At 53.5% G+C, this 21,568-nt stretch overlaps 2 protein-coding genes across 7 annotated transcripts in view; both read left to right on the top strand.

The window, feature by feature from the left end:
- The first annotated feature begins 970 nt into the window (after positions 1–970).
- Positions 971–5,660, top strand: LOC101936778 (histone H3.3A). 4 transcript variants are annotated; one of them, XM_065571853.1, is made up of 5 exons: positions 978–1,131; positions 1,275–1,411; positions 2,902–3,057; positions 4,009–4,162; positions 4,970–5,660. In XM_065571853.1, the coding sequence occupies exons 3-5, from the start codon at positions 2,930–2,932 to the stop codon at positions 5,096–5,098; spliced, it is 411 nt and encodes a 136-aa protein (XP_065427925.1). In that variant the 5' UTR covers positions 978–1,131; positions 1,275–1,411; positions 2,902–2,929; the 3' UTR covers positions 5,099–5,660. The 4 variants fall into 4 exon arrangements, with proteins under 4 accessions (XP_065427923.1, XP_065427924.1, XP_065427925.1 ...); XM_065571851.1 differs by lacking the exon at positions 1,275–1,411 and having other exon boundaries at positions 971–1,131; XM_065571852.1 differs by lacking the exon at positions 1,275–1,411 and having other exon boundaries at positions 976–1,131; positions 2,899–3,057.
- A 1,255-nt stretch (positions 5,661–6,915) lies between these two features.
- Positions 6,916–21,568, top strand: part of LOC101937048 (homeobox protein otx5) — a 42,983-nt gene continuing 28,330 nt past the window's right edge. The window contains exons 1-2 of one of the 3 annotated variants that reach the window (XM_065571850.1): positions 6,916–8,364; positions 8,485–20,141. The gene's annotated coding sequence lies outside the window, so the exon portion shown is untranslated. Of the gene's footprint in view, positions 20,142–21,568 lie in introns of all 3 variants that reach the window. The other 2 variants (XM_024111556.3, XM_042861079.2) reach the window with 2 other exon arrangements.

Here is a 21,568-nt window from a genome sequence, read left to right as displayed (position 1 = left end):
TACCATATACAGGAGGCCTCTTACCTGAGATAAGAGGGTGGCAGTGACTAGTTAATTATCCTCTCTAAAGTACCTAGCTGTCTAGGTACTCATATAATGTGATTTTGGCATCAGCACCAGTTGATGTGACTTGTGATAGGGAAGACTGGCATAACGTTGACAGTGGCTGATGTGGGGAAAACTAAAATTTGCACCATCCCTACTTGACGTGACTGGTGATAGGCTAGTGACGTTACATGGGTGTCAACTCCACTGGTCATGGCTCGTGCAGGGGGTAGATGTGACTTGTGTGAGGGTTTTATAGTGACATTTGTGGCTAGTTGGCATCGGGGAGGTTCATGTGGCTAGTGCAAAGGGCTTGATATAATTTGTGCACTGGAAGGCGTTGCCAAAGCTTCTGCAAGGGCCTTGACATGTTATATATTAGAAAGGTTGGTGTGAATATGCAGGGGGAGGGGTTAGCATGTGACATGTAGGGAAGGTTGGCATGACATACATGGGGGAGGCACGTGGTGTGACACGTGCCAGGGGGTTCGCATGTTACATGTAGGCAAGGTTGGTAAGATGCATGCTGGGGGGCGCTTGGCGTGACTTGTAACTGAGGTTTACAGTGTTACATGTAGGCAAGGTTGGCATGATGCGTTCCAGGGCTTTGGCGTGTTACACGTAGGCATGGTTTGGTGTGACGCACGTGGGGGGGGGGCACTTGGCGTGACTTTGTGCCAGAGATTTTATGTTACACATAGGCAAGATTGGCACGACCCATGCCAAGGGTTTAGCCTGACTCGAGGTACGTCTTAACGTAACTCATGCAAGGGGCATAAAATGCAGTAGGGTCTGTGGTTAAAGGAAGGTTCCCCATTGCCAGCCCTGTGACCGGGGGGAGGCAGGGGCAGCCTGGGTGGTGCTCACAAGATGGCGCCCACACAGCCAGGTTCACCTCAGCTGACCTCCCCTCCCCTCCCCTCTGCCCCATTGCATGATGGTTAAATAGCCCAGCCGGGGAACCCGCCATTTTCTGCTGGGGCTGGCGGGAAAGGCGGGAAGGGAGCGAGAGCAGCGCGAGCGCCGGCCGGGACTCCCAACGGCTCCAACGGTCGCTGCAGTGAGGGGCGCGAGCCACACACACAGGTAACAAGGAGGCGCGAGACACCCCCGTACCCGGGCTTCCCCCTCCCCCCTTGTTCGAAAAAAAGGGGGGGTGAGTAGAAACCGAGATCGTCTGAGGAGCCCCTTCCACCAAGTAAGTCCCGCCTTCCGTCTGTATCCTGCAGCTCATTGGTCGGGCGATGCGAGAGCACGGTGGCCGCGCTGATTGGCTGGAAGCCCCTGAGGCAGCCCCGAGGTCGATTGGTCATGAGCCGCGTCAATCACCGAGGAGGCTTCGCGGCTCTACCCCCTCTCTTGTCAGGTTACATACCGGTTGGCTGGCGACGCTGGCCAATCGGGAAAAGGCCTCGGTTAGCCTGGGGAAGGTCACCTGACTATTGTTAGCCAATCAAACCCAGACTTGGCGCAAAGGCTTCTGGAAGATGTAGTCTTTCTTTAAAAAAAACCACTTTATGTGGATAAAGGGGGCAAACTGGGGCGAGGACTGGGAGCTAGGACTCCTGGGTTCTCTTTAAAGCAGACTCTGGTGGCTCTACAGGGGCTGCCGTATTGGCCATGGAGGTGGGACGCCATGGTGCAATTTGGTGTAGGGTTGCTATTGTCCTTGGCTCCATCGCCATGGCACCTGGTTGCCGCCATGGCAGTGGCTTTGGCCTGGTGCCCATCGTGATGGCGCTGGTGTGGAACTGGCACCTCGGCGGGGTCTCACGTGGCACCGAGCCGGCTCTGAGGCCAGATCTCTCCTTTGCAGGGATATCGCTCGTTTCGGTCCCAGAGCAGCCTCCGCTCCATGAACAGTTGATGGCTCCTTGCTTTTTGTAACCTTTCCCCCCCACTGCATGTTCGCTCCCAGCCGGGATGACCCTCCACACTCTCCTCCCCACAACGATCCCTTTTCCAGACTCTCACTCAGGCCATTCCCAGCTGGCTCCCTCCGCTGCGTTCACTTCCCCAGCCCAACGTGTCTCCCTGCCCTGTTTCTGAGCGATCGGGGCAGCAGGTTCCTTCGTCCCCGCAACTGGCGCCACTGATCGGCAGGGAACCTCAGGGGGGAAATCGGTGACTTTTTCTTACTGTTGGGAACTGTCACCTGTGGGTCTGTGCAAAAACTGGCAACTGCAGAGGGAGGAGAGGAAAAGAACCCAGGAATCCTGACCGTAAATCCCTCCCGCCTCAATCCACTAGACCCTAGTCCTTTGCCAGACCTGGGACTAGAACCCAGAAGGAGTCCTGGCTCCGAGACCCACTTCCCACGCTGGGAATAGAACCCAGGAGTCCTGGCTCCTAGTTCTAACCACTAGACCCCATCCTCCTCCAGAGCTGGGAAAACAACACTTCTCCTCCTCTTCCATGCTGGGCAAATCAGGTCACTGACGGAAATGATCATTTTATATTACAGCAGAAACAAAACACAGGTTCATCTGTGACACTCTAGTTATAAACGAAGTAATTCGGAGTGAGCAGCTGTGGAATTAACAAAAGCTTTTCAGGGATTTTCTGTTACTATTCTTCCCCCCCCCAATATAGTGCCGGAAATGTTCCTAAACATTTATATGACAACCTCTAGGGTTACCATAGCATCTGAGCATCTCAGTCATCAATATATTCCTCCTCCCAACACCCTGGGAAGACAGGGCCATGTGACTAGCTCCATTTTACCAGTAGGGAACCATATTGCCTTAGTGACTTGTAGGTTACACAGGGAGTGATGGGACGCGACCCCAGGTCAAGCTGTTCTTGAAAAGGTTAAACTGATTTCTTCCCCTTCCCCTCTTTTTTTTTTTTAAGCAGATTTCTTCCACACTAAAGACCATCCAGAATGGCCCGTACCAAGCAGACCGCTCGTAAATCCACTGGTGGGAAAGCCCCCCGGAAGCAACTGGCCACCAAAGCAGCCAGGAAAAGTGCGCCCTCCACTGGGGGAGTGAAGAAACCTCATCGTTACAGGTACTTGGAGTCAAGCTTTCTCTTCTGGTGTGCGTGGGAGACGTAAAGGGGAGTTTTGCCATCGTAAGAAAAAAATAACGTGATATATATCATAGCCTTAATTTTTATGTACTATGTGTGAGGGAGCATGGGCTAGTAGTTAGGGATTCAGACTCCTGAGTTGGAGTTCTTTTGCCAGTTATGCCACTGACCTGCTGATGTGACCTTAGGGAAGTCACTTCCCTTCTCTGTGCCTCAGTTTTCCCTCATCCTTTGCCAGGCTCATCTGCTTAGCATGTAAGCTCTTCAGAGCAGGGATAGTCTCTCCCGATGGGTACATATGGGGCTGAGCCCAAAGAGGCCTCGACTGAGATCAGGGTTACGAGTGGCTACTGTAATTACAAATAATAAATAATGATTTGTAGTGAATAGTTTTATAAAATATTATCCTTTCGGCTGGCTTATTAAAACAGAAGGGACAAACACATGCATACAAAGGCACTTGTAGCCGGCTCAGCAACGCATGTTTGATAGGGCACCTGCACAAAGGTTGAGATTTCATCATTGTTCCAGTCCTTGTTTGGAAGGAGCTGCTAAAGTTCTTAAAAAGCCACTTAAAAGAAAAAAAGCTTAGACGTACCCGCGGTCTAATATTAGGGGCTGTCAACGTTGTTGGTCCCCTTTAAATACTGCGTTTTGTTTTTTAACAAGAAAGTTGGTGAAATTAACAGCAGTGCAATAGGCCAGCTTAACAACCATGGAGTCCTCTTTGTCCCCAGAGACTGTGGCAGGGCAAGCTTCTTCTATGGGGGTGGGGGGGTGTACGTGTACACGAAACCCCTTCTGGGTACACCTGAGACGCTTACAGAGGAGAAGGGAGTTCTGTCTGCAGTCCTTGGCGCACTGATGTCTGAGCGTGGTTGGGGGCATGGGGGTTAAATTCTGAGCCCTTGTCTTTGAAATCTCTTCCAGGCCTGGCACCGTGGCCCTTCGAGAGATCCGGCGGTACCAGAAATCCACTGAGCTGCTGATTCGCAAACTCCCGTTCCAGCGTCTGGTCCGTGAAATCGCTCAGGACTTCAAGACGGATCTGCGGTTCCAGAGTGCTGCCATCGGAGCCCTGCAGGTAGGCGACTTTGTCTCTCTTCCCTGCTGGGCAGACAGAATGAAACCTGTCTAACTTGCCCCCAGACAGTTGGGAAGTACCTTCCAAAGAGTGAGCCCGACCTGCTTTGCACTCATCAAATCTGTAGAAACTAAAGCTCGAGGCACGGGCTCATCTCGAGAGTGACCTGCAGAGCATACCTCTGCTGCTCAGAGCCTCTGGCTTCAGAACGTAGAATCTAAATTCCCCGTTGATGTCCACGGATTACTGCTTTCGCCCCGAGAGGCGACTGCATCCCAGTGATGTGTGTGTACAAGCAGAGGGAAGACACTGACATCACTAGCTGCTGCAGTGCTCAGCTTCTCTGTCAATAAGTGCTCCCTAAAGTGCTTAGAGTTCCATGGGGACAAAACATGCTCTTAATCCACTCACTCGTGGCAGGAGAAAGCATCCACGTCTCAAAGCCGCTGGCGTGGGGGTGTTGAGCACGTAGCGTTAGAAAGAGCTGCCACGTTTGAGACTGTGCGGCTCGCTAGTGTAAATGGGTGGGGTGTGAATTTGGGGGCTCTGAATTGGTTTCCTCACCTGCCAAGTGGGGTTCAACTGACACTTGAGAAGCCCTTGAGGCACACGCAGCTGGGTAGGTGCTAAGCATGCAGGGCCAGTTTTTCGAGAGCACTCAGCCCCCCCCTTAGACATCAGAATAAACGGCACAGAGCAGTAGGAAAAATCTGGCCCTGGGTACAATGGGAGCATTTTGATGCCTCCTAAAGAGACTGTTGCGAAACAAATCGAGCTGTTACTTCTGTTGTGGTTTTTCCTTGGTAGGAAGCCAGTGAGGCTTATCTGGTGGGTCTCTTTGAAGACACCAACTTGTGTGCAATCCACGCCAAAAGAGTCACCATCATGCCAAAAGACATCCAGCTGGCACGTCGTATCCGCGGCGAGCGGGCTTAACTCGTTGGCGGCTGATATCCGCTCACACGGTGTATTAGAGTAGACTCTAGGTTTTTTTTTTTTTTCCTACTCCTGTTTGTAGTGGCTAGGACACGGGGAGATGTTATAAACCTATCTTAGTAAGATGTAAGCGATCAAGAGAGTTGAATCCGTTTGTTCATAATGTACAAGCAAAAAAAAAAATTTAGAAATTTACAAGACTTGGATTTTTTTGTTTTGTTTTTGTAAACTTTTTTTCAGAATTGCAAAAAAAAATATATAAAACAAGGGGGAAACATTTTTGAAATATCTGGTTTTATACACAAAACTTAAGTAGATGTAGGCATAACATAAGGAGCTTTTGGTCTTCAGTTTGTAAAAATATATCTGCAAAAGATCACGCTACACTATATTTTTCATTATTTGATTTCTTTTTTTCCTTTGTATTTAGAATGGGCATGATATTTAAACTTGTTTTCTTATTTCCATCTGTCTCGTGAAATGTGACTTGGACCTTTGTAACTTTCAGGTTTCTTCACCCTGTGGTGGGAACAAAAAAAAAGAAATAAATGTTGAACAATAACCTTTTTGCTTCCTTAATCTTGTATTTGCTGTTGCACTAGGATAGATGTGTATGTCGTGCTCTTCAGTAAATCAAAGCAACTTGCCTTGTGCTGACGCGATAGCCAAAGTTCCGTAGATCCTTTAAGGATCTCCAAGCCCTTCTGGGAGCATTATTTAAGCCTTTCAAACCCCTGTGGGGAAAGGAGTGTTAGATCCATTTTGACGATGTGGGAAACCGAAACTTAAAACTGTTGTAAGTGACTGGCCCAAAATCACAGCAAGGCTAGTGGCAGAACCAAAAATAAAACCCAGGAGTCTGGAATCCCGGGTCCCTGCTCCAGCTAAGAGACCGCATATCCAGTTGATGTGACACTATATCCTGCAATTTGGCTTCAGGATACAGAGGAAAGACCCCTCCACCCCCCCTCCCTTTTCCTGTTGTAGTGTTTACTTCATGCAGTGGGCTACAGAAGGCGGGGACCCAGGACTCCTGCATTCTTGGGCTGACTTGTCATGACCTTTGGCACAGCGAAGCTATCTGTTTATCTCCTCACTGGTCACTCTGAGAGTTGCATATTTGTGCCGCTTAGCTACGATTTCTGAAATGCTTTGGGCTCCTCAGTTTGAAGGGTGCTGTCTAACCGGTCAGTGCAGGGGTTATTGAACTCTGATAGATAAGCCCTCATTTTAACAGCCCTTTGAGAAGAGGGTGATTTAGAATTGCAGTGTACGTTTAAACACCTCTACTATTTCAGCGGTCATGTTCCATGCAGGCCCGGCTGTCTTTTGCTCTGGGGTCGGCTAGGGGGGTGGATTATCTATGCTGATAGGAGACCCCCCCTCCTGTCAGCACAGGTAGTGTCTACACGGAAGTGCCTCAGCTGTTCTGCTGTTGCATTTCAAGTCCTGACAAGCTCTTAATTTCACTGCATGCTGTTCCTGCCCTGGAGAACTCTGATGGCACGCAACAGGGCCCTACTTAAACTCACCGAGTCAAATTCTGCTCTCCGTTGTACATGACAGTGACTTCAGTGGAGTTACTGCCGTTCGACATTGGTATAGCCAAGATCAGAATCGGGGCCACTGCATGTTTCCAGCTCATCTCTGCTGGTGAAGGGTCTGGAATTTCCCATCTGTCCTTTCTTGAAATGCCCTCAGCCACCCAACTGGATATTTTGTACTTGTTTTCCAAGAGGATTTGTTCTGATTGGAGCAGTGTCTCTCTTTGCCTTTAACACATACTGCCCTTTAGAAAAGAGCAGCGTGTCTCTTGCGATAAGCACGGAGGGAAATGCTTTTTGTGGGTTGGGTTGGTGGGGGTTTTTTTGCACTGACCTACTTTTTGCGTAGGCGTTCTGTCCTCTGTAGGATTCGCTTTGGAGTCTTAGCATCTGACTCCATAAGGCACCATTAAAAAAGCACTTTACTCCCACACGCAGTTTTGGATTGCTGCTGCCATTCAGTGCCCACTTGCTTAATGTCTCGGAAAACTCCACCGCAAAATTACCGTGGTGGGTGGGTCTGTATCTGAAAGCATCATAAGCTGAATAGAAAACCTATCAAGGGTAAAACACTGTGCCAGTAAAAAGTTGGAACATCCATAGCTTTATTTATCTATTTCAAGCATCTCTTCTCTTACAAATGCTAATGAGTTTACGCCTGGCAGTGTGCCTGGGAGGTAGATCTGTATTACAGTCCCTGTTTTTAAAGAGGGGTACAGAGAGCTGAGCGTGAGTGGCAGAGCGAGAGAAAGAACCCAGGAGTCCAGACCTGCTGTCCACTGCCTGGAAGTGACAAGCCAAGCGCAATCCAGGCCTGGATTCTGTTCCTTGGCAAAGTAGATGTAAAATGCTCGCATTCTGCTGTAAGTGCTTTTCGTTCACTTTGCAGTAGGGTAAATAACTGCAAGGTAGCATCTATTTAGGCCCAAGATTTCTGCTGCAGGCTCTGACCTGCGTCTTGTACATTTCCAGCCTCTCTGCTCCCACTTGCTCCCTTTCAGCTGGGGCGTGGAGGACCTTGGTACATCTGTTCTGTCAAATCACGACGGTGCAGGTGCTAAGGGGACTGAGCGCAGATTACCCCGCAGCGCTGACTTGATTGCACTTGACAAGTTTGCATTAAATTTAGAGACTGTGTGGCAGAGCGAAAGCCCTGTTTTAGCCACCTTAAGTGGGATTACAGTGGTGGTGTGTCAGGACTGCTTTATTTTCTCTGGGGTAGCAGAGGCAGATGGGCCTTTGAGGACATGCAGTCCCCTCTGCTTAAAAAGGACAAGTGTGTGGAGTTTGCTGGTGGTGGTTTGTTCTTTTTATTGTTTGCAAAGCTTTTAATATCTCTGTATCTTACAGGGAGGCAGTGCAGGCTAGTGGTTAGAGCAGGGGAGGCCCGGGACTCAGGATGCTAGCGGTTCTATTACCTGCTCTGCGGATATTGACTACTGATTAGAGCAGGAGATGGGGAGGCAGGTCTCCTGGGTCCCGGTCCCTGCTCTGGGAGGGGTGTGGGGGGTACAGGTTAAGCAGGGAACCCCAGAGTGGGTTTTCTGCTTTCTAGTCCTGAGCTGGCCCCTGACTCATGCTGTGTCCTTCATCAATTTGCCCTCCCTCCCTAGGGCCCTTTGTAAGAGGAGGATAACAGTGCCTACCCTCCAGAGGGGGTTGGCCCGGCTTTGTTGTTCGAGCACTTTGTGAGCCCGGGTGACAATGCAACTCAACAGCCAGGTATTTATTATTAATAAACAGCCTTGTCAAAAGGAAATGCACAGCACCGTTAGGAAGTCAGCACTTATCTCTCTGCATCCCAACAGACCAGCTAACCCGTTCCTTTCCACTCTGCCTTAGGAGCTGTGTTGAGCGGGAGGCCCCCAACAAAGAACATGCTGTTTAGGGGGAGCCGGCGCCAGGTGGTGGGTCAGGACTCTGAGATCAGAGCACAAAAGCTGATGAACCTAGAACCCCTCCTCCAAAAGCCTAGGCCTGGATCTAAAGGAAATTCGGAAATTCCCATTCGCGGTTAGCCATGTAGGACCCACAGCTGGGAAGTTCTGAAGATGGCAGTAGTACACACACACCCCAGCAGGGGGCAGTGAATGTCAGGTGATATTTCCCTTCTAAAATACCCAGGCACGTTCAAGGCCCTGGGTCTGCTTCCTGTGAGCTGCTAAAACACTTGGCAGGATAGTTGACATGTCCCACTGATTAGCTTTGTATAATCAGTATCCGTCTTCCCAGCCCAGTGAGGACCTAGGGCTTTGTGTGTGCAGTGAGCTCCCTTGTCAAATTCCGCCAGGCCACTGAGCAGAGTAATGTGTTAAGGCCCAAACAACCCTCCTGGATAAATATTGTTAAAGGAACTAATTATATCCTCCCCTTAAAAGGGGGGAAGGTGGCGCACCAGCCCCCCATTCCAAACGTCTCCCCCTGTTGTATGGGATGGGAGAGCACCAGCTGGTCTGATGTGCTTAGGACAGATGGGGGTGAGTTAAGGAGGCTGCTGGAGGCCAGTCTAGGCCGACAGCAGACTCTTGGGAGCTACCGGGAGAACAGACCAGGAGACTGGGAACTGAGGGACTCGAGTTCTAATCCCGAGCCCTGCCCCGGCCTGCTGGAGCAACCCTGGGATTAGAATTCCAGTCTGAATTGGTTTAGCTTCGGTTTCCAGTCACTGGATCTTGTTAGACCTTTGTCTGCTAGATTGCAGACCCTCTGGTATCAAAATGTTGTTCCCTCTTTAGGTCCTTATACCCTGGGATCAAGTTACCCCTTCACCTCCTCTTTGATAGGTTAGACTCCGGGAGCTCAACCTGTTTATCACTATAAGGCCTGCGTTCCACTCCTTTAACAACGCTCGTGGCTCTTCTATGAACCCTCCAATTTATTAACCTCTTTCCTGAATTGTGCGCACCAGAATTGGACACAGGATTCCCGCAGCGGTCACACCAGGGCCAAATAGAGAGGTAAATTAACCTCTCTGCTCCTATTCGAGATTCCCTTGTTCTGTGAGGGGATCCCAACCCTTACCATGCTGCTACATGCAATGGGGGAGGGATCCCTGTATGCAGGTCATGGCCTGGAAAAAGTTGAGAGGCACCGATTCAGATTGCAAGCTCTTTGGGGGCAGAGACTGTCTCTCACTCTGTCTATGCCACACCTGGAGCAATGGGGCCTTGATCTGATGTTTTTAAGTGCTACCATAATTCAGATGCTATTAATTTCTGCATAAGAATTGCAAACTTATGGACATCGCTTGTGTCCGTTGGGAACGGATTTGGGGTTTTTCCCCCCACCCGAAGGAGTTTCAGATTCAGAAATGTAAAGAACAAATCGTGTGTGTTTGCACTAAGAGAGGATCGTTTCAAAGAAGGAGAGTTAAAAACACACTTGGTTCTGGAGACCCTTGGTAGAAATTTCACAGCTGGCAAATAAAACCAATGTCTTGAATCTCTGGAACGTAATCTGACAGGCGTAATTTCTAGTCCCCTTGTAAAGAGGCTTAGTGACCATAGGAGGGCAGTGGTGCGTTAGCTAAGAAGTGTATCCTTGATCCTCCACTCTAAACAGGCTGTTGACTATCAACTATTCGCTGTCGGAACCAGGTTTAAATATCTCCGGTGGGAAAGGAACTTTGGAAGATCTAACGTCCCTGGGTTGGAAATACTTCAAGCGACCAGCCCTAAAGTGGATCCTTTGCCTTCCCTTTCCAGGTGGTGTCTTGAGAATTCACAGGATCTTTGGACTGAATGACTGTAATGGGAGCTGCTCTGTGTCCTGTTCTATCCAAATGTCTTTTTTAAAAAGAAGGCAGAAGTTGCTCAACACCAGTCTGTAGGAGGAAGGGTGATCTAGTGGTTAGAGCCAGGCCTGGGGAAGCCAGCCTCTATTCCCAGCTCTGGGGGGGAGTGGGGTCTAGTGGCTAGCAAGAGAGAGGGCTCCTGGACTCGATTCTGGGGAAGGAGTGTTATCTAGTGGTTAGAGCAGCACTATTCCTGGCTCCCCGTGTGACCTTCATCTCTGTGGGCCTCAGTTCTGCTGTCTGTAAAATGGGGATAAAGAATCTCTCTTTTTTTTTTCTTTTTTCCTTGGTCCTGGCTCTTTTGCCTTTGAGCTCTTCAGGTCAGGGCCTGCCTCTCGCTCTGTGTCTGCACAGCGCCCGTCATAACAGGGCCCCACTCTTGGTTGGAGCTGCTAGGTGCTGCCATAATACAGATGAGAAACACACTAGATGTTTGCAGCAAACTGCACTGGTGGCTGAAAGTTTAACGCGGGCAGGCCTCATGTGGGTAGAGGAGGCTAACAGGCTGGGAAACGTCGGCCTATCCAAGAAGGACGTAGCTTTCTCCCCAGGGACTTTTCACCTTTAATTTGGCTGCGATTTGTTTGTGTTCCTTCTCCCCCTCCCCTCCCGCACTCCGCAAATGATTCCCAAGTGGCTGGAGATGCGCTGCGCCATTTGAGGGTAGGAAGTCAGTCTTTTAATTAGGGCCGCTCTGCCATGTGGCCACTGCTCAGGTCTGGCCTTTGACCCCAGGGCAGGATTTGAATTAACGTCTTAAAGGTTTGGAAATAGCTGCGCGTGGCACGGCTTCCCACAGGGCTTGAAAAAGCACTTCTTGATTTCTTCCTCCCCTCTCCCCATCCTCGTCCTCTCTCTGCCAAATAGGACAGATCCAGGCTGTAAATATGCCTGGAAGAAGATGCTACTGACTGTGCAAAAAGAACTAATTTGCTTCTCTTGCTTGGCTTTAAATTCAGCCTGTGCTAGGTGAACACAGAGTCCCCGTGTGGCTACATACAGAGGACGTGCGGCACTTAAAGAACTGATTGGATGGAATCAGAATGGCTTGGCTGTGTGTCATACCTCCTCTATGGAGAGCAGTGAATGGGGATTCTCCTTTAGCTCAAGAGGCAAGGGCCTGAGCTTTCGAAGTAGAAGCAGCGGGGTTCCAGCCCTGTTCTCAGCAGCCAGGGCTGCGTTGATTGGTTACGCTGGCAGTACGAATCACATCCCCGCTGCTGAAATGCAGCCACTCCCGGGGTAGGATGCAGCAGCCGCTGGCTAGGACAGGAAGTGAAGACTGCTCTCCAGCTGAGGGCAGAGGAATTTCAGATGCCTCGAGAGGGGGAGTCTGGAGCATGAGGTTGAGAGGGCCTGGCTTTCTGGAAAATGGCACACCAAGCTGCGTAGCTCCACTGGGGGCCTGAGCACTGGCTGCACAGGGAGAGCGCCTCCTGCTGACCCCTCCACCCCTCTCCCTGCAGCACAGCGCCCCCCAGCACCATGCTGGGGCCTGGGGTGGTTGGCACTGACTCCTAGGGAAGAGCACCCCTTATTGAATCCCCCCGGCAAGCCCTGCAGCACCCCTGGATTTCCTTTGCACTCTCCCATCCAGGGGCTGGCCAGACTCTCCCCTGTGTAGCTTGGCCACGCTGTATACGCTACAATTTAGGGGGCGGGGGAGTGTCTCTTGAACTGGGCTGTTGGTGCAAGGGGGCTTGACCTAATCTGCTCAGGTCCCTGTTCATTCCTGGCTGTGCCTCTGCATGGGGACGCAATCGACAGGAGACCAAATAGAAGCGCTACAAGCAAAGCCGGGCCCAGCACTCCAAGGAAGCAGGGGCCGTGTCCCTGAAAAATAATCCTCTTAGCCGAGCAAAGGCTGCCTTTGTTGGGCTTGGGTGCAAACCCAGAACCATGTGCTGAGCTGCAGCCATGGGCCCAGAGCCTGGCTCTTACGCGGGGCTGCCTTCTCTCCTGGTACGTCCATTCCCCTCTGCCACAAACGCCCGACGGCTTAGGCCTCTGGCCAGTAGCAGGCCTGTCTCCTGTGTCTCTGGGGCCCGGCCGGCATCATGCGGCTGTCACATACTTGAGCACGGGCTCTGCCGAATGGGGCTTGTTTATATAACGGCTGTAAGAGACCCACTTCTGGATCCTTCTAACGACAGATCCAGCCGTCTGGAAGAGCGAGCAGACGTGTGTGTGTGTGTGTCCGCGACGGGCAGAGTTGTAGGAGAGAGATCTTGACTGAGCACACCGAGAGGCCGGTGTTAGATACTGAGATGTCTGTGTTGGCCTGAGAGCAGCCTGCCCACCAGCTGGCACGCTCAGCTAGGGCCCTGCTGAAATCAGACCCTCTTGTTTCAGCCCCACAATTCCCCCTCCAGGGCAATGCTGGCCGTGTGGATAAGGCACCGGCCTGGGCCTCAGGAGATTTGCGTTTGATTTCTGCCTCTGCCCCAGCCAGCCTGCATGAACTTGGGCAAGTCACAGAACCAGTCTGGACTTCGGTTTCCCCATCTCTACGGGGGGAAAATCACCCTTTGTCTATTTGGACTGGGAGCTCTTTGGGGCTGGGAGTGTCCCTCACTCTGTGTCTGGGCAGCACCCGGCCCAACGGGGTCCTGATCCTGGTTGGAGTCTGGGCAGCGCCCGGCACAATGGAGCCCTAATCTCGGTCGGGGTCTGTGCAGCATCCGGCTCGATGGGGCCCTGATCTCGGTCAGGATCTGGGCGGCACCCGGCGCGATGGGGCCCTAATCTCGGTCGGGGTCTGTGCAGCATCCGGCTTGACGGGGCCCTGATCTCGGTCTGGGCGGCACCCGGCGCGATGGGGCCCTAATCTCGGTCGGGGTCTGTGCAGCATCCGGCTCGACGGGGCCCTGATCTCGGTCAGGGTCTGGGCGGCACCCAGCGCGATGGGGCCCTAATCTCGGTCGGGGCCCCTAGTTGCTGCTGTATTAACAATACACTGAGTAGCACCCCAGCTGGCTCGCCCTGGCCTGGCAAATCCTTCCTTCTCTTGAAGCAGGTGGGACTAAAGGAGCCGGATGTCTATGCTGTAGCAAAGCGGAGTCGCCCGGAATTACTGTGGTAGTGGCATAGGGGTCCTGTCTCTCGGGGCTACCTCACGGCTGTGGCGTTCTGTCATCGGCGCTGCAAGGCTGCATGGGAAGGGAGGGTCCCTCTGGCTCAGTCCCCATGAGCGTCCAGCGCTGGCTGCTTGGTGTGGCATCAAGCCAACAACTCCCATCTTCAGGACCTGGTCCCTTTGTGACCCAGAACTCCCCAGCGCCCCCACAACGGGGGCCTGATTCTGAGGTGACCCCGAGTTCGGGTAGAACCAGAGCCAATTACTGTGGGACTCGTGCGAGTCGCTTCGCTGCAGATATTACGAGACAGCGTCGAGCCGCACCTGCGGTCGTTCGCAATGTCAAGCAGGCGCGCCCCAGCCTCTGCATTTGCACCATGGGATCTCGGCAAATCTGGCCTCTTTTGTCTTTCTAAGCTCCTGCAGCGGTGGGTCCCCCAGGGGAGCGTTTCCTCGAAGGGCGGGGGGGGGAATCTAAAGGTGGTGTGGAGCATCAGGATGGCGGCCGGCTCGAATGCCTAGGTCTATTGGGAGAAATCTAGGGGGCGTGTGTGTGTGTGTAACTCTGGTGCATATGGGCTTCCATCACACTGAACGGATTAGGGCTCACCAGCTCCAAATCCCTGCGTCTAAGAAACAAACTAATCATCAAGATTTCAACACTCTCCACCCAGCTGCTCCCCGGAGCCTGGCGACAGCCTCCGCCTGGGATGGGTGGTGGGTGAGGGGAGCTGGCGGTGGGCGGAGACGCCCCGGTAATATTTCCCGAGCAGAGAGATGGTGGTGGAGCAGAATTTGCACTTTGGCACCTTTTTCTGCTCCCTCACCCTCGCCGCCTGTGCCAGAGAGCAGGACGGACACGTCCGTTCTGCGCACGTGAGGGCCGCTCTGTCTAGCTGCCGCTCGGTCTCGATTCAGTGAGGGCCCGAGCATGCCACGGCTGCTGACCCCTAACGCAGGCATCTCCCCGGCCCTGCCGGGAATGGCCAGGAGGGACCCGCCGTCTGCAGCACATTACCTAGGGCATTAGCAGCCGCTTGGGATTCCGTGAGGGATTTGCCAGCCTGGCTCACAAGGCCCGCTTTGTGTGCTGCACTCATGTTGAAGCACTCTCCCACCTGACACACCGGCCCCAGGGCCCCCTGCGAGGGTGGCCCTCCGGCACCCAGCAGCACGCTCATGCCACTAAAAACCAGACACGGATCCCAGCTGGGAAGGTCAGAGTCCAGACTCCCCCAGGCCTCAGGGTGGAGAGGGAGTGGGGGGGCAGGATGAGGATTAAATTGGGGGGTGCCAGCTCCCTGGCCCCATGGGGTTGTTCCTGCTTCCCTAGCAGCAGCCTCTGTCTAGGAACATAGGAACTACCAGAGTGGATCAGACCCATGGGCCCATCTAGCCCGGTATCCCGTCTCCTTCAGTGCCCATCCGCAAGAAGCCCTGCCCTCGGCCGTGAGGAGAGAAACTGCCCCTAGGGACGGTTGCCTCTTGACCCTGATGGTGCAAGGAGGTTTATGGGCCCCCCACTTGTTCATGCCGCGCTGGCTTGTTCAAGCGAAGCTGGAGTCGGCTGAGCCAGCAAACCAAGTACCCAGCGGGGTGCACGAACCCCCATGCTCCAGGGCGTAAACCCAGCTCGAGCCATCGAGGGTCAGGAAGGTTCAAGCAGCTGGTGCTGGCCAGAAATGGGATCCTGTTCTGATCCAGCCTTGCAAGTGTGAGGCTGCAGAGTAACCGAGCGTGTGAAGCGACGGAAGCTCGCCGCTCGCTCCTCCGCAGCGCGGGGGCGTGTGTGCTGCTCAGCCCCCCTCGTGGTCTGATTTGGGGCGGGTGTTTGGGAGATGGAGCAGTTTGATCCATCGGTCTGGTGCCCCGTCTCCCCTGCGTCCCGGTGGCTCTGTTCTCCGAGAGCCTGGTGAGCCCGTGGCAGCTCTGCTGCCGATTCCAGGGGGCTGCGGGGGGTCCCCGCTGAGGTTTTCCCCGTGTGAGAGGCCCACCCCCTTTATCGTCCCTGTCCTGCCTATCCCCCAGACCCCACAGTCGCCCTCCAGCCCCGGGAGCGGCGAGGGGGCTCCCCACCGCGGACAGGTAGCATCCTTCCCCGGCGCGCGCAGGCCTGGCCTCTCAGACGCAGACAGCTGGCCCGGGCAGATTAGCTTGATCCCCTAGAGTGGAAATTTCGTTTCCTTTGTTCAGGTCTTTTCCAAATCCCCTATAAACTGTATCCCCCCCCCACGCCCCAGTCATGCCAGTGGGCAGGGGAGCATGGCACAGCGGCATCACCAGATCCCTACAGGCCCAGGTGAACCCCTTTGTCCAGGAGGGCAGTGCTGGCTTGTGGATAAAGCCCAGGACCTGTCCTATTCCCAGCCCCCTTCCCCTTTCTCTGCCTCAGTTTCCCCTCACACCCTTTGTCCGGTTAGCCTGCGTTTGTGCAGCGCCTGGCAGGACGGGGCCCTGTGATGGGGTTCCTACCCTCCACAGGTGGTGAAAGGGTGAATGTGGGCCCATTACAACACCGGGCTGCCCCTGGAGGCTGATCAGAGATGACGCCCAGCGGGCTACTGCCAGAGAGACAGACAGTCTGGAGCAGAAGGGAAAAATTCTGCAGCCCCTGCTCTTGGCAGTAAAGTTTGGGGGGGGGAGGCTCCAGGGGGTTGAGGAAGAAGATACAGGACTGGAGCAAGCCCCTGTGCGACCCAGGGGAGCAGGCCAGAGAGGGGAGCAATGGGGACAGGCCTGGAGAAAGGCCAGTGATTGGAAGCGGTCTGATGGATTAGCCTTTGCCCTCACATGAGGGTCCCTGGGTTAGAGATGGGCGTGAAGCCCCCGATGCAAGGGGATAAAGATGACTTAAAACCCGGAAGGGAAGGGTGTGAGGCCCACGGGGCTGGGCGTTTGGGGTCGAGGACCAGCTGTACGGGCACTGCATTGTCTGTGGGACTTGCCGTTACCCCTGGAAGGAGTGGAACGAAAATGTGACCTGGCCGAGGCATGAAGGACCACCCTGGGACCGAGCGACCGTCTGCAGGGGGCGTGAGGGAGGAAAGAACTGCTCTGCCATGCCCTGCTGTGCTTTCGGTGAGTCCTGCTTTCCATGGGCTCCCTGCAGCCTACCACAGTATAAGCACTGCTCCATAGTCTCTCACGGGGGTCGCAAAACTGGTCAGTCAGTGACGATCCAGCCTCCCTTCAGCTCTCCGTGCCTCGGTTTCCCCAAGTGGGGAACTACTCTGGAAGTAACCTGTGCTTTGAGATCCTCTACTGGAAAGTGCGGTGCAAGGTTTAAACAGTGTAAATGGCGGGTTTCTCTGGTCACTCGTGGTCTTTAAATCCTGATTGGAGAGTTTCAGTAGCTCGGCCAGAGGCGAGGCTCTGTTACAGGAGTGGGGGGCGAGGCTCTCTGGCCTGGGATGTGTGGGGTGGATTGGCCATTATTTGGGGGGAGTGTCGGTAGATCAAGACTGGGTGTCTTTCTAAAGGAAACACGTGACTGGATGATCACGATGTGTCCTTCTGGCCTGAGAGTCCGTCCTCTAGCTTCCACCTCCTGTTGTTAGTCACAGAGGGCAGAGCAGAGAATGGAACCCAGGAGTCCTGGCTCTAACCACCAAACTGCACTCTCCTCCTAGAGCAGAGGATGGAACCCAGGAGTCCTGGCTCCCAACCCCCTGGCTCTAACCACCAAACTGCACTCCCCTCCCAGAGCGGGGGACAGAACCCAGGAGTCCTGGCTCCCAGCTGCTGGGCTCCTGTCTGCTCCGCTGCCCCTCACCCAAATGAACTCCATCTCAGCCAAAAAAGTGCAAAGAACAAACCCCACCGCTGGAGCGAAGAGGCTGGTCAGAGAAGGCCCCTGCCCAGGACTGAGCGAGAGTCCAGGCTCCTGGCTGGCTTTGTCCTGGGTCTGTACAGCGCCTTGCACACTGGGAGCCTGGTCCTGAGTGGGAGGCTCCAGCCGCTCCCCACATCTGGCTCCAGCCCTGGCTCAGGCGCCAAGACACTTCCCGTTTCTCTGAAGGAAAACAATTCCTGTAGCTTCCCTCCCCCTCCCCCCTTGTTCCTGCCTCCCAGCTTCCACCCCGACTCCCTGTAATCCGCATCCCGGCTTTGACAGCATCGGGGGAGCAGGGCCTGCAATGCTGGTGTGCTGCCTGGATGGGGAACCACTTAATTCGACAGCCTCTCCAGGCCATGGGGCAAATTAGGGGGCTGCCCCCCTGCCTCTTCTTGCTGGTTCTCTCTGTCTGTCCACTAGAGGGCGGTAGACACAGCACTACTCCCCCTCATATTTGATGTGGTTGTGGGGTGTTGTCGAGTGCCACAGAACCGGCCTTTGCCTTGGAAGGGATCTGGGGGGTCACGGCCAGCGTGTGAAACGCACACAGGTTTTGCATGCCTGTGCACAAGTGTCTGCATCGGTGCCAGCATTGGCTGGACTTGCGTGTCCAGAATCATGCGTGTCAGTCTGGTCACGCAAACACAAGCAGCTGCCCAACCTTTCACGTACCCTCTAGATCACTCAGTCATTTGCACACACATGCAATCGCACGTGTAGACATAGACACAAGCACATGCAGGATTGTGCCCTCACAGCTGGCCCAACACCAGCAGTCCTTGGTTGCGCCCAGAGCGATGCGTGTCTCAGAAACTGAAATACTCCTGAGAACGTACTAAGGGTGTTAAAAGCAGGGGAGACCGCTGGTTGCGGCTTTGGGGGGCTTTGTCCCTTTCACCCAGGGTACCGGCGTTCTGAAATATCAGCCTTATTGTCGGTCCGAGCGGGAATTTTCCGATAAAATTTTTGGATTTGGTTTGAAGCGGAAGGGTTCGTGAGAAAAAGCCGGTTGCGAGGACTCTCCCATTCCGATTTTTTTGGGGGGGGGGAAATAAAATCACTTTGGAATGGTCAAAACAGGCCAGGTTGACGCTTTTGGAACAAAATATCAATCGAAAAGACTTAGGAAACTGGAGTTCTTTTATACTAAACAGTTTTTTTTTTTTAAGTAAAGGTTGCAATTGAAATGAAATGTCTCCGTTGAATTTTTTCCCCCTGGATTATTGGTTTGTGAAAAATGTTGAGAGGTTTTTGTTTTTCTGTGTGGGACAAAATCCCCCAAATCTTGCAAGACAGGAACAAGCTCTGACTTATTGCAGTGGTCTGGCTTGGTGAGTTTGCTGTTGCTCTCTAGCACTGGGTAAAGGAGCTACTCCAGATTCCTGCAGTAGACACAGAAAAGCTTAGTGCGTTTGGACACCAGAGCTGGGTTCTCCTCCCAGCACCCCAGGGTCTCAGTGATGCAAGCTGGTTTGTTCTTCCATGGGGGAGAACATTGCAAATTTCCAAAGTCACGGGTCAAGGCCTCCCCAAAATCTCAAGATGGATGTCAAAATTGTGAGACTTTTTTAATGGCTCCTTTGGATTTGTTCTTTGTGATTCTGGTTCCCTGCAGTCACAGAGGCAAGACACGCTTTTATGTATTTTGCTTGTTAACAGATTCCCAGATGGTCCCATGATTCCAGGAACTGGGGCTTGGAGAAAAACAAGCCTCTCTCACCCACCCCAGCTTCCCCGGGATGGTGCGTCAGGTACGTTTGTGCTCCCGTATTGAGCTCAGGAACCCCCTGACTTCCACCACGGCAGTTCAGAGAGCGGGGAAGCGGGTGTGGGACTGACTGGGGGGGTTGGGGGCGGCAGGCACCACGGATGTTACCGTGACCCACTGCCCCAGCTTCGCTACCCTGCGGCGATTCAGATCTCACTGCCCACGGCCTGTCGCGTGAAAGCTGAGGACGAACAATGGACGTCTTCCAGAGATGAGGCGAATCCTGAATCTCTTTAGGAAACGTCGCACAGCCTGTCTCTTGGAGACCGCTTTTCCACCATCAGCGGCGCTCACGATCCCAACACCACGCCCCTCCCACACTGCCCCGATCCCCAAAAAACCCCTACCCCACGCTGAGTTTTGAAGGGAAAAGAGACAGAGCCTCCAAGCAATCCACTAGGGACTTTGCTCTTGCTCTTGATTGTCCACAGAAGACACCCAGATCCTACGGTGATGGGCAGCCACATAAAAATAGTGAATGATCCAGTGGATCACCGTAGCAACTGAACCAAGGATGCATGAGCATCTGGAGGGGAAACTGAGGCCCAGAGAGAACTATAGTGACTGGCACAGGGAAATGAGCGGAGATCTCCAGCATCCCACTTCAGTGCTTCGGCCTCTCATCGACTGTTCCGCTGGGGCCCAGGGGGAGGTCTGTTGAAGAGGGAAAAATGTGTTGCTCTTAAAATGTCAATTTCATCTGCTGTCGGGGGTGGCGGGGGGAGGCTGCCGTAAACCCCACCCCCGGCCAGGCTCTAAACACCAACCTTGTCCTGCCTGTCTCCATCCGATGTTTCCAGCCACGACACGACCCGAGCGAGTCCTAACCGTCCCCGGCTGTGCGGCGAGCACAGGGTGGATCCAGCGCTTGTAGGAACACGCCGGCGGCTTGGTTTGTAAAAAAAAAAAACCAAAAGCAGGTGGGGAATAAAATGGAGACCAAGAGTCGGACCGGGATGCTTGTCTAGGAGGAGCTGCCGGGGAAACGGGTCGGCGGCGGGGTGTTGGCGTGCCATCTCTGCTCACGGTCGGTAGCTCGTCTTACTGAGGCAGATTTGGGGGGTGTGCGCGGGGGCTGACTCTCCCAGGATCGGGGCAAGAGTTTGGGGTGGCGATGAGCCCCAGATGTGATGAGAGTTCATTAATAATGGGGTCCTTCCCAAATTGTTGCCAAAGCAACACCAGAGCCATTTGCAGATGCAAATGCAGATTAGCAATAAGGTGCGGTTGTTTATTTTGTTTGTTTTGCTTTTTTTTTTTGAACGTGGAGTGGGCGTAACATCAGAAGACAGGACCCAGGGACCGGGTGGATTGGCCATCATTTGTGTGGGGGCTGTAGATCAAGACTGGGTGTCTTTCTAAAGGAAACACAATGGTCCCTTCTGGATTTAAACCTTCTGAATGGCTGCAAGGTGCCAGCTCTTAGCCAACCCTGCGTTGGAGAGGAGGGCCGGGCTGGAGGATAACAAAGTTTTATCCAAATGGTTTTTCCATGAAAAATGCCGAAAGATTTGGGGAAAAACACGTCAATTTCGAAATTTCATTTTGAAATCTCCTGCTCCCCTTCCCGAAACGAAGCGATTGGGTCAGGCCAGAACCCCCGGCGCAGGACGGTTTGATGCAGAGATTCGCTGGTTTTGTATTTTAAAAAATAAAAGGTCAAAATCAGAACAAAACATTTTGGTTCAACCTGAAACGGTTTGGGTTTTTTTTCCCCCCACCCTCAGAATTTTATGGGATATTTCTAATTGGTGTTTGTTTGTAGCTTGTTTTTTCGTCCATTTCGGAATAGGAAAAGGTTTGCAATGGCAGAATTTGACGCGAAACAGCCTCTGCGTTCTCATCCGCGGCTCCGATGGCCGAGCTGAGCCCCTTGCCCCGGGAGGCAGGGAACCGGACCAAAACGGGCCAGAGGCCCGTCCCAGCCAGTCTCTCTGCCACGGGGACGGGTTAATATCGGCCGGCTGTGCATGGGCCTGGTGGGGGGAAGGCACCTTAGCGAGGGGTGCTGCGGGGAGCAGGTGAAATCGACGCAGCCCCATGCCCCCGAGTCGCTCAGCGTGCGTGGAGAAGGGGAAGGAACTGACTCTTGGGACTTTAACCCCTGGCTGGGGGTCACCCTCCCGGCGCCAGGGGAGGGCACTGCAGGATTGGGCCCTGGGGCCATACATGGGTAGGGGCGCTGAGCTCTGTTTGCATTAGGTGACTCACCCTGGGGGCGGGGCTGGGCTGCACCCCCGACCCCGCCCTGATCCCCCCAGGGCGAAGGAGGGTGATTCCAACCCGCTCAGGACAGGGTGGCAGGGAAAACCCGCCATCCCCCACCCCGCCCTGTTGCTGCAGGGGTTGGCAGGCACGCAGCATGGCCAGGAGATGAGTTAAAGCAGCAATAAAATTCATCGTGGGTTTCCCTGGGAGACAAAGGAACAAACCCCGCTCCCATCCCATAAAACA

Source organism: Chrysemys picta, chromosome 17, assembly GCF_011386835.1.
Source record: "Chrysemys picta bellii isolate R12L10 chromosome 17, ASM1138683v2, whole genome shotgun sequence".
In the NCBI taxonomy this organism is placed as follows: Eukaryota; Metazoa; Chordata; order Testudines; family Emydidae; genus Chrysemys; species Chrysemys picta.
This window is presented reverse-complemented; position numbering and strand designations above follow the sequence as displayed.

Coding starts and splice junctions, on each gene's coding strand:
- LOC101936778 (XM_065571851.1), top strand. CDS start 2,930: ATGGCCCGTACCAAGCAGACCGCTCGTAAATCCACTGGTGGGAAAGCC. Junction 3,058..4,008: donor AAGAAACCTCATCGTTACAG/GTACTTGGAGTC, acceptor AATCTCTTCCAG/GCCTGGCACCGTGGCCCTTC. Junction 4,163..4,969: donor CTGCCATCGGAGCCCTGCAG/GTAGGCGACTTT, acceptor TTTCCTTGGTAG/GAAGCCAGTGAGGCTTATCT.